This window comes from Manis pentadactyla, chromosome 2 (assembly GCF_030020395.1).
Source record: "Manis pentadactyla isolate mManPen7 chromosome 2, mManPen7.hap1, whole genome shotgun sequence".
NCBI lineage: Eukaryota > Metazoa > Chordata > Mammalia > Pholidota > Manidae > Manis > Manis pentadactyla.
The window spans coordinates 200602015-200617658 of record NC_080020.1 but is presented as its reverse complement, the minus strand read 5'-3'; the positions used below and the strand labels follow the sequence as shown (position 1 = coordinate 200617658).

The window sequence follows — 15644 nt, the reverse complement described above, 5'->3', positions numbered from 1 at the left end:
TTCATTTCCATAACAAATAACTCCTCTTTATTTGCTAAAAGTATATTATTTTATTACAGTCTCCAGTCATTCTGCTTCTCATTTCAACAACCAGGAGCCTGTAGCACATTTAAGGGAGAAAAGAAAAATGTGATGAATAAACAAGATAAACAATCATAACCCAAAAGCTTAATACTATGAAAAGTTTTAAAGTAAACTGAAGTGAAAGAAATTATTTAAACAAAAAGTCAATTGTTATAAGTCTCACAAAGTGGTCTAAATATTCCAAATTACTTATGGAGTCACTTACTTAGCACCTAAAATCCAAGGGTTAGCATGTTTGTTTCCGCCTTAAATAGTAGTAGTATTTGAAGAATGGACAGGGAAATGCTAATGATCCTGAATCATCAGAGTTTCCTTGCTGTCCCTTTCTCATCCCATTCTAGTTGACCACCGAAAAGCACACATACTATCTGACTGCAGATTCTCCCAATATTTTGGAGGAATGGATTAAAGTGTTACAGAACGTTCTTCGAGTACAAGCTGCCAACCCGCTTTCCCTGCAGCCTGAAGGCAAACCAGCAGTGAAGGGACTGCTCACGAAGGTAGGAAGGTTCTTTGCAGAGCAGCGTCCTGAGCAGCTCGGGGATTAGCCCCACTGATCATGAAAAGTGGGTGTTGGAGAAGGTATGTGTAGAATATTTATGTCATCTTGGTGGTGGGGAGTGGGTTGTGTTTTACATATGATACCAAAGACCAAACCCATAGATGAAAAATGCGGAATTTGCTACTATACATAAAAATGTATGTTCTTACTATCAAAAATCCTCTAAGAATTTTTAAAAGACAGATGGAAAGCTTGGAAAAGGCATTTGGAAACATGTAAAAAAAAAAAGCCTTTTCTAATTATAAAAAAAAAGGATAAATGCCAATGGGGGGAAGGAACAAAGGACTCAATGGGAAAGAACTAGAGCTAGTAGAGATAAGAAATACAAATGATATTTTTAAAAATCTGGTCAAGGAAGGGTTTTTTAAAATTAGGAAATGCAGTATTGACACACATTGGATAATCTGCTAGTGAGTGTTACTCTAGAAGGCAGTTTGACAATGTCTTGGCCAAAGTGTTAATTCAGTAAATATTTTTGAATGTACAAATGAGTGAATGAATACTAAATGTTTTAAAAACATGTACATACCTTAACAATGAAGCAAAACTGAAGGAAGAAAATAGCAGCAGACTCACAGACTCCAAGAAAGGACTAGTGGTTACCAAAGGGGAGGGATGAGGGAAGGCAGATGGGGAGGGAGGGTGGAGGGGATTGAGCCGTATCATGATTAGTGCACATGGTGTGTGTGGGGGTCACGGGGAAGACAGTGTTGCACAGAGAAGACAAGTAGGGACTCTGTGACATCTTACTACACTAATGGACAGTGACTGCAATGGGGTATGAGGGGGGCGACTCCATAATAAGGGTGAATGTAGTAACCACATTGTTCTTCTTGTGAAGCCTTCATAAGATTGTATATCAATGACACCTTAATAAAATAAAAAAAAACATATATATACCTTTACATCCAGCAGTCTTAGTCCAACAAATTTATGTATTTAGGAAGTGGTCTTCATTTGCCAAAGATTTAATTTAAGTAGAAGGATGTCCTTCCAGCATGCTTTTTTCCTGTTAAAAAAAATGAGGTATAATTAACATACACTGAAATGCAGATCATAAATGTAGAATATGATGATTTTTGACAGATGTTTACTGTCATTCTATCAAGATATAGAATGTTTCCATTACCCCCTAGAAAGGCTACTTGCATGACATGGTTTATAATGAAGAAAAATTGGAATCAACTTATATATAGAGTAGGGAATAGCTTAAATAAATATTTGTAAAATCAAGTGCTCACTATGCAGCCACTTTGAATGTTGTAAAAGACTATTTAATGCTACCGAAGTATGTTATGCTCTATTGTTAGGCGATAAAATAAGTAAATGCAATATTATGTTATTATCCCATTTTTGTTATATGTATTCATATATGTATTCTGAATGGGAAATATACCAGGGTATGTTGGTTATCTCAAAATGATTTTATCTGATTTTTGCTTGCTTCTGTTTTCTAACTTTCTCCAAAGTTTAAGCTTAATAAGATAATTAAAATAAAATAAGTAATATTTCATTAAAATATTTACACAAAAAGTATTACACACAAAAATAACCTCTCTGTAATCATTCATCATTCATATGCTTTGTTTATGTAAAAGGTGAAAAATTTAGATGTAGGTGAGCTATATACCACCATGTAGTTTATACTTAACATTAATGTAGGTGGGTGCTCTTCAGTAATATTTACAGAGATTGACCTCCTATATCAAAAGTAAGAGAAAAATTCACCAATACATTCAACAGAGATTCACTATGTTTTTTCCAAAAGTTACATTACCATAAAAATGTTTTTTCAGTTACTGATAGGCTACATACACCCTGCTATTGTGCAAATATGTATTTTCCAATGAGCACAGTACTATATATCTTTACTGTAATTCATAATAACTAGCTTCCTCTTGTTTGAAGGACCATGGACAGTAAACTTTTAGACTTTAATATGATCTTGTTGCCAAGGATTTGTTATTTCTTCCACGACAACTTTTTTTGATTGTTCTACTTTATCAGCATGGCATTGTCAATTTCTGCACATACTGCATTTCTGGTATTCCTTATTTTCCATTTCACAATTGCATTCTAAATGAGTGTAATTTGATATGATTATCAGATGACTAAACCATTTGGATTTATAGACAGGATTCTTATTAGGTTTCCTTCCTGCTTTGTGAAGACTTGTCCACCCCCATATTTTCACCCTCAGAATCTTACAAGAGAAAAACCTCCCTGAGTTATTCTGAGTGACTTATTCTGATCTCACATTCAGGCTACAATTTTAGGTACTGTAAAATAGCATCTGAATATATTGGAGGGGAGGAGGTTTATTTCACACTGCCACATTGCTATTAAGTACAGAAACGTGTAGGTAGGTATTAAGGACTTGACTAATTTGATTCTGGATATTAGCTCTTTCAACTTTTATTTTGATACTTAGGAAGAACATTTTTTATATAAAATACATTCATTTAAAAAACAAAAATCTATCAAGCAGTTACCACTTGCCAGGCAATGGGCTGAAGAATATTAAGATGAATGTGTCTCTGCCCCATCAACCCTCAGAGAGCCTCATAATAATCTGTTGGGAAAGGAGATACAGCGTATTTATAATGATATATATATATATATATATGGTGCAATTATTGAGATGCATAGTAAGGTCACAGAGAATCTAATTGAGGCTGTGGGATCAGGAACACTTTGCAGAGAAAATTTACTTGTGCTGAATTTTGAGGGAGGAGTAGGAATAGTAGGGAAGGTGTCCTAGGCTAGGACATAGCAGGAACATAGTATCTCAAGCAGAGCCACCTATTCTAAAAACAAGTCCTTCAGAGAAAAAGCTGGAGGGACCTGGTCATGGAAGGCTTTTTTTTTTTTGGTCTTGTTAAGGAGTATGTTCTTCATCCTGAAGGTGATGCAGAACCCTTCCGGGTTTGTAACAGGGACATGGACATATTCATATTGTTAACAGATAACTCTGCTGAGAGGAAGATGAATTTGTGGGAGGCAAACTGGAAGTTCTAAGAACAGCGAGCAGAAGTGGTTCTCGTGAAGAGGATGAGATTCTGAACTGATCACAGAGAAAATGAAGAGAGGGTGATAAATAATGGTAGAAGGTAAACTCTTTAGTAAGATTGACTGAATTCAGGGTTAGAGAGTGTGGGAGACAAGGATGGCTGGGGGAAAGATGGTGCCACATTAGACGGAGCTCAGGAAAGAGGAGCAGTTTTAGGATAATTAAAAGGTTGTTTTGCAACATGCCAATTTTTAGAGCTTTGAGGACACCTTAATTAAGAAATCCAGCAGGCAGTGGCAGTATGAGTCTACATCAGAGGAGAGGGTGAGACTGGAAAGAAGGATTTGGAAACATCAGCATATGTGTGGTAGTTGAATTTATGACAGTGAGAGAAATCCCCCAGGAAAATGCGTAGGGTGGGAGGAGCAGAGGACTGTTAATGGAACACTGGGGGTTACAAAATTGAGAGTACATAAAGGAGACATATGAAGCGACCCTGAGAAGTAATTTATGGAGGCCAGGGAGTGGACCGTGTGACACGGAGGGAGTGAACTGCAGTATCAGAGGCAGAAGATGCCCAGGGAGGAAGGTACATTGCAGTGCGTTGAAGGATAAAGGGGAGATGAGGAAGTGCAATATTTGAGTTTGGAGGACAGTCTGTGCTTTCTGGTACATTAAGAAGAATAAAGCTGGAAGGGAGCATGGTGTCAGATAGGCATGTTTTAGTATAGGAAAGACATACCTTGAGTTTACAAACTGAGGGGAAGAAGCCAGAAGAGAGGAAATTAAGAACAAAATCCAGAAGTGGATAGGCAGGCATGATGAGAAGGCAGTGGGGGGGCAGTACTGGCAGAAAGGTCAGCAAGGGTGAATATCCAAGTCTGTGGGCATTGAGTGAGAACATGTCTGATGTCCTCAGCTTTCTTAGTGACAATTACCTGGAAAACAAAGTTATTTACTGAGAGTGGGGAAAGGATTGAGAATAATGAGGGAAATAAGATATACCTAAGGACAAATGGAAGGATTGGTAAGTGTTACTGAAGGCCCATCTTAGTAGTGATTTCAGTTCATATTGGTTACTTTTCTCTAAAATCTTCAGATGCCCAGAAATAAGAGCAGAGAATTCACATTGTAATGATATGAGGATAGTCATTTCTTTCTAACATTATGTAAATTTTTAAATGTGCAGAAAAGCCAGGAGAATATTTTACAGTGAACACACATATTCACACCACCTAGATTCTACGATTACCATTTTGCTTGCTTTATACATACTTATTAAGATGATTTCAAACCAATGATTTGTTGCGGGTATTTTCAAACATAAGAAAGTAGACGGAATAATAGAGCAAACTCTGAAGTATTCATCATCCAGTTTCCACAGTTATTAACTATGGTGAATGTCACTTTCTGAAAACCCCCGTAACCTCTCTTCCCATGCTCTCCAGTGGATTACTTAAAAGCAAACAGAGATGAAATTCTGTTGAGTAGATGTGTTAGAAGCATAGGGATGCAGCATAATCACAGACCTTGGAGCAAGAGTTGTTTTGTGAACAAACACGGGATCCAAGGTTGGTAGAGAAAGGAAAGAGGCCAGGTGGGCACTGATAAACTGCAATAAAATGGAAGGATCAGGGACTCAAAGTTTTGAATGAGGTCCAAGATTAGGAATCGTGTGAGAAAAGAGGGAGGGAGCTGGGAGGAGGTTGAGATCAGAGAATAGAATAACAGTGTCAGAAGTAGAGCAGTTCCCAGGGGGTGAAAGCGACTAGGGTGTGGTAGAGGGGATGGATGGCAAAAAAAGGAGAGAGAGCAAATGTCCCTGGAAATGAAGAAGGCAAGAGCTGTGAGTTAAGGATGCAGAAAGGCAAGAGAGCAAAGAGGCTGGGGCAAAAGCCTGACAGTTACCACTCGTGTGACCTCGAACGTGTTACTTACGGGCTCTGTGACATAGTGTCCTCATTGGTAAAGTGGGATAATAACAGTGCCAACCTCACAGGCTGTTTGGAGGGTTAAATGAATTATAAACATGTTAAAGTGCTTTAGAACAATGCCTGCCACATCAGAAACACTCCAAACATGCTTACTATTTATCCTAAGAGTTTCACCTGGCAATTGAAGTCAGCAAGGCTGGTGGCAGGATTTGTGGTGCAGAAGGCAACAGGCATGAGAATATAGGAGAGGAAAGACTGTGGGAGTTTATACTTTCTGTGATGACAAAGGCTCATTGGGATATGAATCACTGTTGGTCTCAAAGTTTCAAACAGAACTAATATGAAGTGCCTTTGTTATAGATGCAAGGTAAAATATTATTCTTTCAATTATTTAGTTCCCCAAAGGCTTGAAGTTTGAAGTTGCCTTTAAATCTTCATGAGGAGTCTTCTAGAAAACTTGCTTTATTATGAATTTTTCAAACTAACTCAGTTTTTTTAAATCCTGATATAATCAGATACAGATATGAAGATAGACTTTTTAAAATAGTTAATATTAATAATAATATGTAATACATAAAAATAGTTAATAGACAGCTTTTATAGTGAATTGACAAAGGCCTTGGTTACTTTTCAGTTCTTCAGAAGTACACATTGTTTTGTTTTAAAGAGAAATCATTTCCAAGGTATGCTTTCTACAGCCAGATGCATTATATGTCAGTTTTGCTGAAACTCCCTTCTGGCGTTTGTTTAAAAAAGAGAAAGAAAAAAACCCTGCATAACAAACTATTTTAAACTCGCAGGATACTTGTCTGTAAATATGTGTTTCTAAATTTAATTAAACTGAGCCATGTCTTGCCAAATGAAACATTTTTTTCATTTTTTTTTTTCCTAAAGCAGCGTTCTAAATCCACTGAACTATTAGATGATGGAGTTAATTTGCTCCCTTAAACCATAGCTTTAAAAGCCCAAAGGCTGGCTGCATTTGTGGGTTTAAATGAAACATGTGTTTTACTTCTCCTTATTCATAGTGAGGAAGGAAGAATTTATTGAGTAACTACTATTATCCTTTATTTACATTTTCTCCTTTGGCCATCACAATGCCCAATAAGGTGTACAGTAATCCCATGTTATCAAAAAAGCAAAAAGAAACTAAGCATTTGAGTCAGTTGGCCTGAGGACATCCATCTCGTACAAGGCAGAATTGGAATTTAAGTTTTGGTCTGTTCCAACTCAAAACACAGACCTTTTTCTACACAGCAACAGGCCTACTGTAAATCTACTATGGCAAAAATTTATTTATTTTTTGGTATCATTAATATACAATTACATGAGCAACATTGTGGTTACTGGATTCCCCCCATTGTCAAGTCCTCATATGGCAATACTATTTATTTTTCTCAATGTATCCCAACAGAACAGTCCACTTAAATGTAAGTCATTATTGGCATCCCCCGACCCTCACCCCTGCCCTTCCCCATTGACCTCTCCCTGTGCTCACTGAGTCTCAGACACACACCATCTCAGGGCCTGTGAGCTTGCTGCTTCCTTTGCTTGGAACGTTCTCTCAGATGACTGCATAGCTCATCTGCCTCCTTCAGGCTTGACTCCATGTCAGCGAGGCCTTCCTCAGAACTTTATTTTAAATTGTAAAACACGGCCAGCCCCTTCAGCAAGCACTTCCTTCTCCTTTTCTGCTCTATTTCTCTCCTTAATACTTTGGGCAAGCATGACAACAGAATCCTGGGCTTTAGTTGTACCGGCCAGTGTCTTGGTTCCAGGCAATGGGCCTCTCCAGACTGAAGTCCACTCTAACTATTGCAGGAGAGGGTCTAACATCAAGGCAGAAGTTGACGGGGCTGCCAGGGTAGTGGGATTATAGGGCAAGTTCAACCAGGCAACCACATTCTAGGTCTAGGGCAATAGAGTTTATTGTAAATCTTACCCACTGGTGGGAATGTGGTTCTTGGTGTTTTTCTAGGCTTAAGAATATAGCTGGGGACTGTCTGGCAAAGCATTGTAAATCCATCAAACTGTTAAATAGTGGAGTTATTTTCTTGCTTAAACCATAGCTTCAGTGCCTATACTTGGGCAAGTCTGGGACAGGAAGGAACTCACAGTAAGCATCTTCATAAAGCACCACCTGATGAAAAACCTACAATACTCAGTAAATAAATTTGGTAAAATGTCTTCCACATAAAATACATAAAAAACTCTTTGTGTTTTGATGAAGCATATAGCATACTGCTGGTTAATTGTCTTGTTTTCCTCACAAGGCTGTAAGCTCCTTGAGGAAGGACACTAGGTCTAGTTCATATCCTATCCCCAGAACCTAGACCAGTTTCTGACAATTCAAAGTCAAGAGCTAGATTCAAAATCTGTCCTCATCACTAACATAGTTTCTGACATATTGGAAGTACTCAATATAATAGTAGCTTTTAATATATTTTTCTTATTTTGTATAAATCCTTCAGGAGAAGCATCAAATGTTTTGAACGAATGAATCTTTTACATTTGGGATACCACTAGAATTCTTTAGGTGTTAATCTTGTCATTTCTAACATTAGGGAGCTAACCCAGAAAGTCACAGTGTTATTGGAAATCTATGAAATTTGGAAATTATGCAATATGCTTACTTATGAAACTGGCATCTTGTTGTCTTCAATTCTCAGTCCTAGGCATAGTACTTCACCTATAGCAAACTTTTGCTAAATGGGTGAGCGCCAAAGCAAAACGTGCCATTCTGCTACTCTAACAGTAAATATTAAACAGCATTTGGATTGTCTAGTTGGAATATCACTTGCACTCTGAGCAAACTGGATGCCTGTACAGCTTTAAATGGAATGTAAATACTAAACTTAAGGTGTGAGAGTTTTAAGCTACATTTATAATTCTTTGAAATATGATTTCAGGTAAAACATGGCTATTCCAAGAGAGTCTGGTGTACACTTACAGGAAAAACATTATACTATTTTCGTAGTCAAGAAGATAAGGTATGTATGTATTTTTAATATGCTAAGTAGAGGAATTTTTTGTTTGTTATGGCTTAAAGTTTTCCCTTTCCCTTTTATGTTGCTAACTAAAACTATATAATTTTTGATAAGGTTGATAACATTGCATAACATTTTTACTGAGGTAATCATGTACCCACAAATGTCTTGATTATTAATCACAAGTTTTAACAATTTTAACTAATGCATCTTTGTCTTAAAGAGAAAAGTCTTCCTCTACCCTACTCCCAAACATCGTATTTTCCCAAATTCTGACAAACTGGATAAGGTTGAATCAGTCTGTGACTGATTACTGTGTTAATGAGACTAAACCTCTTGGCCCAGTGATTATGTGGGTCAGTTAGTATTTCTCTGTTCCATTTTCTTTCTTTTTTTTTTTTTATTGAAGGGTAGTTGACAACAGTATTACATTACATTAGTTTCAGGTGTACAACACAGTGATTCAACATTTATATACATGATAATTCTAGGTACCAGCTATCACCATACCAAGTTGTTACAATATTTTGACTATATTCCTTATGCTATACATTACATCCCGGTTACTTATTTATTTTACAATTGGAAGTGTGTTTATATATATATATATATATATATATATATATATATTTTGTGAGGGCATCTCTCATATTTATTGATCAAATAGTTGTTAACAACAATAAATTTCTGTATAGGGGGGTCAATACTCAATGCACAATCATTAATCCACCCCAAGCCTAATTTTCGTCAGTCTCCAATCTTCTGATGCATAACGAACAAATTCTTACATAGTGAATAAGTTACATGGTGAACAGTACAAGGGCAGTCATCACAGAAGCTTTCGGTTTTGCTCATGCATTATGAACTACACACAGTCAGTTCAAATATGAATATTCATTTGATTTTTAAACTTGATTTATATGTGGATACCACATTTCTCTATTATTATTATTTTTAATAAAATGCTGAAGTGGTAGGTAGATACGAGATAAAGGTAGAAAACAGAGTTTAGTGTTGTAAGAGAGCAAATGTAGATGATCAGCTGTGTGCCTGTAGACTATGTGTTAATCCGAGCTAGACGAGGGCAATAAACATCCATGTATGCAGAAGATTTTTCTCAGAACATGAGGGGGGAGGTTCTAAGCCTCACCTCTGCTGCTCCCCATTTTCTCACCAGATGGCCCCCTGCGACTGTGCCTGTCTTAGGTTGTTCCTCCCTTGAGGAATCTTACCCGTCTCTGGCTAACCAGTCATCTTCCGGGGCCATACAGGGAAATGTTAAGTTGGTAAGTGAGAGAGAAGCCTTATTGTTTGAAAAGGTTAGCTTTTTACTTCTTTGCATATTTATGCCCTGTGGCTTCTATGCCCAGCATTTGTCTTGAGGTGTCTTTACCACTTCCAAGAATTATGATACTCGGTAAATTCGACATGTGGCACGAGTTCTATTTAAAGGTTGTGATTAGGTAGGAAGAAGAAAAGCTATAGAAGTAGCAGGCAGAAGAAAACCTGGGAAGATTGATTATTTCTTTGACATATCTTCTTGTAGAGTAACTTCAGCATGGATAGGTTTTAAACTACTAATTAAATTGTGCACACACATTAACATAATAGGAATATAGTTACCTAACCAAAGCATACCTGTAATTACCAGCCATCTCCAGTGAAACCAAGAAAACCAGTTAGGCACCTTAGGCATTTGTGAAAACTTATCTATGATATGGTGGATATTGTCCGACTGAACTTAAACAGTCTGAGAGAATTCAGATAAACTAGAACAACCCATTCCTGGGGATTGTTCATATCCCACATGTTCTTTTAACAATAAATAGTCTGTGGTTGTAAGATTTTGGAGTGCTACAATTTGCACTTCTCCTAATTCTTGGTTGAGTTCCAACAGTATAGATCCAGTCCAATTTTTTGTTTTACTGTATGCACAGGCCAGCTTAGATATCTCCTTCATCATTCCCATGGCAAGTCCAGGAACTGGTGGGATGAGTGCATCTACACCTGTGGCAGTGCGTGGATCTTTGTTGGAGTTTTTTTTTGCTGATCATCTTCTGTCATGAGTCTTCCCGAGAGTGCTGATGTTGGAAGTTCTTTTTCATATCGTATCTTAGTTCATTTTCGGGGTCTCTGTTCCATTTTCACAGATTGAACTCCCAGTTCTGGCTACCTGTATTTAAAATACATACGTTGTTCTCAGTATTGCTCCTGGGATGGAAATTGACACAGTGCAGACATTGGAAATGATACCTCTGAAGTCATGTGAGAAAGTGCTCACATAAAATGCTACATGATAAGCCCAATACAAAATTGCATGTTCAGTATAATCCCAACTAAATTATAAATCAGGAAAACAGAAGTCACTCAATGTACTCCAGGTATAACAATTTTAATATAAAATTAGGGACATACAGAACTTTTAGAAACATTACATAACTTTTATAAAAGTTGGGGGAATAGAGGTCAGAGAAGCTGCTGCTGAAGGTCCAAGAAGTCAACACTGAAGATCTGAGCCCAGAGCACAGAGGCAGCTGGTCCTTACCAGTTTACTGGGAAGCTTCTGTGACTTGTATCAGCCTGGGCATCTCCCTGCAGCTGCCTCAGAACAATAAAGACTGTTCTCTCATCCTTACCTTCCATATCTCACATCAGTTCTCTCAAAGGCAAACCTTCACTTAAAACCACAGAGGGAAGGGGATTATGACAGAGTTCCCAACTTCTCTTCTGCTGTTATGGGGAGGCTTTAGAAGAGGATGGTTGGGATGCTGACTTTATAATTCTCAGTCTAGTGCATCTGTGTAATAATATGCACAACACAAATATCTGAAAGAACTATACCAAAATGTTGAGTAAGTATCTGTCACAGCAGAATTACAGATATTTTCCTTTTTTTAAAAAAAAACCTTTCTATTCTTAACAAGTTTCTATAATAAGCATGTGTTTTATAAATAGAAAAATAATTTAAAATTCTCTAAAAGAGTAGAACTTAAATGTTCTCACCAATAATATTAGTAATAATCTAATAAAAATGGATAACATTGGCCACAGAAGAAAAAAATCAGAAGACTGTAGATTGATGAGTAGAAATCTACTATAATTACTGGAAAAGTACTGAGAATGTATGTGAAGCACTGCAGGATCACTTCATTTTGTGCTACAGATCTTTCAGTAACAATTTGTTTTTAATCTGAATCAGTGTCTTTTTTTATTCAGTCAAAATACTGACAGGTGCTAGGTTCTAGTTCACTGTTTTTGGAGCCTTGGTAAACCGAATCCTTTGGTAAATAATCATCTTTAAATATTGGGGTGGATAAAACCTTAATTTTCATATTATTGGATATACCTAAAACACACAATTAGGATAGTATTCTCATGTATTATCATAGTAAAATTAGTTTTCTCTATCCCATTTTTTTAAAGCTTGCTTTCCTCTTATTAATGTGACTTTTCTGCCCTTTTATTTTGCTTTTTTGTTTGTTTGTTTTCCTACCCTTCTTTTTCTGAAAATATAGATAAGTTAACTTTGTGCTTTTCCTTCAGAAGTAAATTTTCTTATTTAGTACCCAGAATAGTGCTTTGCACATGGTAACTACTCAGAAAATAATTGTTATTAATATGATTGGGGAAAAGTCATGTTTCTCATGAAAGATAACTCATTTAATCAAATCAATTAACTTTTTACTGTTAATCAGCTAGTAGGCAGATAATACTGAATTTTAGATGAGAGGATATCCAGGTAATTCCTCACTGAGAAGCTGATATTTTAATTGGGTTTTGAAGGAAGTAAAAGGGCAGCCATGTGGATATTTCAGGCAAGAACATTCCAGAAAGAGGGAACAGCAAATGCAAAGCCCTGAGGCAGGAGCATGCCTGGTGAGTTTAAGGAATAGCGAGAAGGTCAGTGTTGAGGCCAAGGTTCTGGGCCTGGGCATAAATGTGTATCATGGTATATGTCCTTGGTGTTAGAAGGAATATTTGCAGATTGCAATTGCAAAACTGATCAAATATTTCAGAAACTGGAAGTCTGAAGCAGACTATGTTTTCCTGAAATAAAAATACTAATGAAAGAAAAAGTTTTAAAACACATATGCCCAATATCAACACAATGAATATAATGGGTTTTTTCAATAAAAAAGAGAAGGTAAAATTTAATGTAAATCAACTTCAGGAAGTTTTTTACCCTTAAAATAAGATGGAAGAAATCTTAGCATTGTTTTGTGATATATTACATTTGTTAATAAATACCCTCAGAATGCTTCTCATTTATTGGGATTTAGGGTGATAGTTAATGACAGTTCTTTGCTCCAGCTATCTAATCTTGTTTTTTCTATGAATAGTATTGAGATAATGTCTACATTGTCCTTTTGATCCAATACCCTACTTTGATCAGATCAAATCTGTGGGGAAAAAAGTTGAATGAATATTTTAACTGAATTGCATAATTACTTGACTAGGTAATGGGCCGTTTTACTGTAATGAATAATTTGAACCACTGCACAGAAGTGGCTTCTTGCTTTTTCCACAAAAGCTAAATGTCTAGTATTCAAATTGTTCTTTTATTTGGCAATTGGGTATTTTGGTTTGGGCTACTATCTTTTGTAACAATGTGGATAGTCCATTTACTTTCAGGCATTCATTTAAGAAAAGGTATGCTTTGTATGGATAAGAATGAAAAGAACTATGAAAACTTTTATTAGGAAAAGATTTTAGAAAGTGCCTTCCTCACAATTACTGGCATTTACTTTAGTTTCCTTTAGGTCAGATCAAACTCTGGGAAGCTAAAGTTGAAGAGGTTGACAGATCCTGTGATTCAGATGAAGATTATGAAGCCAGTGGGCCAAGTCTGTTATCCACACATTACACCATTGTGATCCACCCCAAAGACCAAGGTCCAACTTACCTCCTAATTGGATCCAAGCACGAAAAGGTATGTAAGGATTTACTAGTTGATTTAGAATCCTATAGATTAATGTCATTGAGTACTGGTAGTTTTCAAAATCAATTTTATGGAAGCAAGGAAGGATCTTTGCTGAAGACTTTTAGCTCTGTTTTCAGAGCTTCTTTATATCCCTGGAAACGAACCTTGTTCAAATATGTCATTTTTCAATCCTATTAATAAAAGTGATCTCAAGGCTGAAATTAGTACATGAAGGTGGAGAGCAAAGGGACTGCGTGTTCAAAATGTGGATCTTGTAGACTGGATTTATTGGGGTGAATCTAAAACTTCAGCTTATGTTTTTCATTCATTTTCAGTAAAATTTTGGTTAGGTACAATTGAGAATAAATTACATTTATTATATGTATGTATAGTCATCTTAGAAAATAGAAAATTAAATTTTAATATATAAAATAAATAAAAATTAATTTGTTAAAGATATCTCTAATGGGGAAGTAATGAATTATTCAATACATAGTATTGTGTGTTCATCATATATAGAGGTAATTATTTAGAAAAACATTAGTTTTTCATATTACATATTTAGCAAAATAATTTCCAGATGAATTTAAAGAGTTAAATCAAAAAATTTTTATAGAGCCTTTATCTGATCTCTGAATAGAAAGTATTTTCTAAAAAAAAGGCAATGTAATTACAGTAGACATGTTGATATATTTTACTACAAAAAATTGAAATACTTCTTTATATCAAATAAAATTGTAAGTGTAACTGAAAGGATAATACAAAAAAAACCCAGAATATTTCATGGATGGCTATTGTATCTTTAGTACATCAACAACTTACAAAGTATTCCTTTTTCAAGGCTAACTAATACTCCATTGTATTTATGTACCACATTTCTTTCATCTGTCAATGGACATTTAGGTTGCTTCCATATGCTGGCTATTGTAAATAATGCTGCGGTAAACATGAGAGAGCAGATATCTCTTCAAGATAGTAATTTAATTTCCTTCATACATACCCAGAGGTAGACTTGCTAGATCATATAGTTCTACGTTTAGGTTTTTAAGGACCCTCCTTCTTGTTTTCCACAGTGGCTGCAACAATGACACTATACAAGGGTTTCCTTTTTTCTACTTGCTCATCAGCATTTGTTGTCTTTTGCTTTTTTTATAATTAGGCATTCTAATGGGTGTCAAGTGATACCTTGTTATGGTTTTGATTTGCATTTCCTTGATGGTTGGTGATGTTGAGCACATTTTCATACATCTATTGGTCATTTGTATGTCTTCTTTAGAGAAATGTCTATTCAGTTTCTTTGCCCACTTTTTAATTGAATTACTTTTTTCTTTTTACTATTGAGTTGTAGGAGTTAGTTACATATTTGGGGTATTAACCCCTAATCAGATAAACAGTTTGCAAATATTTTCTCCCCATTTCATACATTGCCTTTTTATTTTTGATGATCCCATTTGTTTATATTTGCTTTTGTGGCTTCTACTTTTGGTGTCATATCTAAGAAATAATTGTCAAGGCCAATGTCCAAGACACTACTTTGTTTTCTTCTAGGAGTTTTATGGTTTCAGGTCTCACGTTTATTCCATTTTGAGTTGATTTTTGTGTGTGGTTTAAGGTGTAAATGCAATGAATCATTGTATTTTCATTCTTTTGTGGGTGAATATATAGTTTTCCCAACACCATATACTGAAGAGATTCTTCTTTCCCCATTGTGTATTCTTGGCACTCTCACCAAGATCAGTTGACCAGGTATGCATGGGATTTTTACTGGGCTCTCTATTCTGTTCCATTGGCCTGTATGTCTGTTTTTATACCACTCGCACACTGTTCTGATTACTGTAGCTTTATAGTATATTTTGAATCAGGACATGTGATGCTTTTGGTCTTCTTGCTAAAAATTGCTTTGGCTATTTGCCATCTTTTGTGTTTCCATATGAACTGTAGGATTGTCTTTTCTATTTCTGTAAAAATATGCCATTGAGATTTTGATAGGTTTTGCATTGAACCTATAGATGTTTTGGATAGTATGGATTTTTAAATAATATTCATTGTTCTAATCCATGAACACTTTCCATATATTTGTATCTGATTTAATTTGTTTCATCAGTGTTTTATAACATTTGGCGTACAAGTCATTCACCTCCTTGAT

The 15644-nt window shown here is 35.9% G+C and overlaps 1 protein-coding gene across 6 annotated transcripts in view; it reads left to right on the top strand.

Annotated features, from left to right (window-relative positions):
- Positions 1 to 15644, top strand: part of PLEKHH2 (pleckstrin homology, MyTH4 and FERM domain containing H2) — a 91605-nt gene that overhangs the window by 41361 nt on the left and 34600 nt on the right. For all 6 annotated transcript variants that reach the window (XR_008995856.1, XR_008995857.1, XR_008995855.1 and 3 more), the window contains exons 15-17: positions 426 to 584; positions 8500 to 8580; positions 13328 to 13507. Coding sequence is in view for 2 of the 6 variants with exons in the window: in XM_036925609.2 (XP_036781504.2) it covers positions 426 to 584; positions 8500 to 8580; positions 13328 to 13507 (420 nt within the window). In the remaining 4 variants the exon portion in view is untranslated. The remainder of the gene's footprint in view (positions 1 to 425; positions 585 to 8499; positions 8581 to 13327; positions 13508 to 15644) is intronic.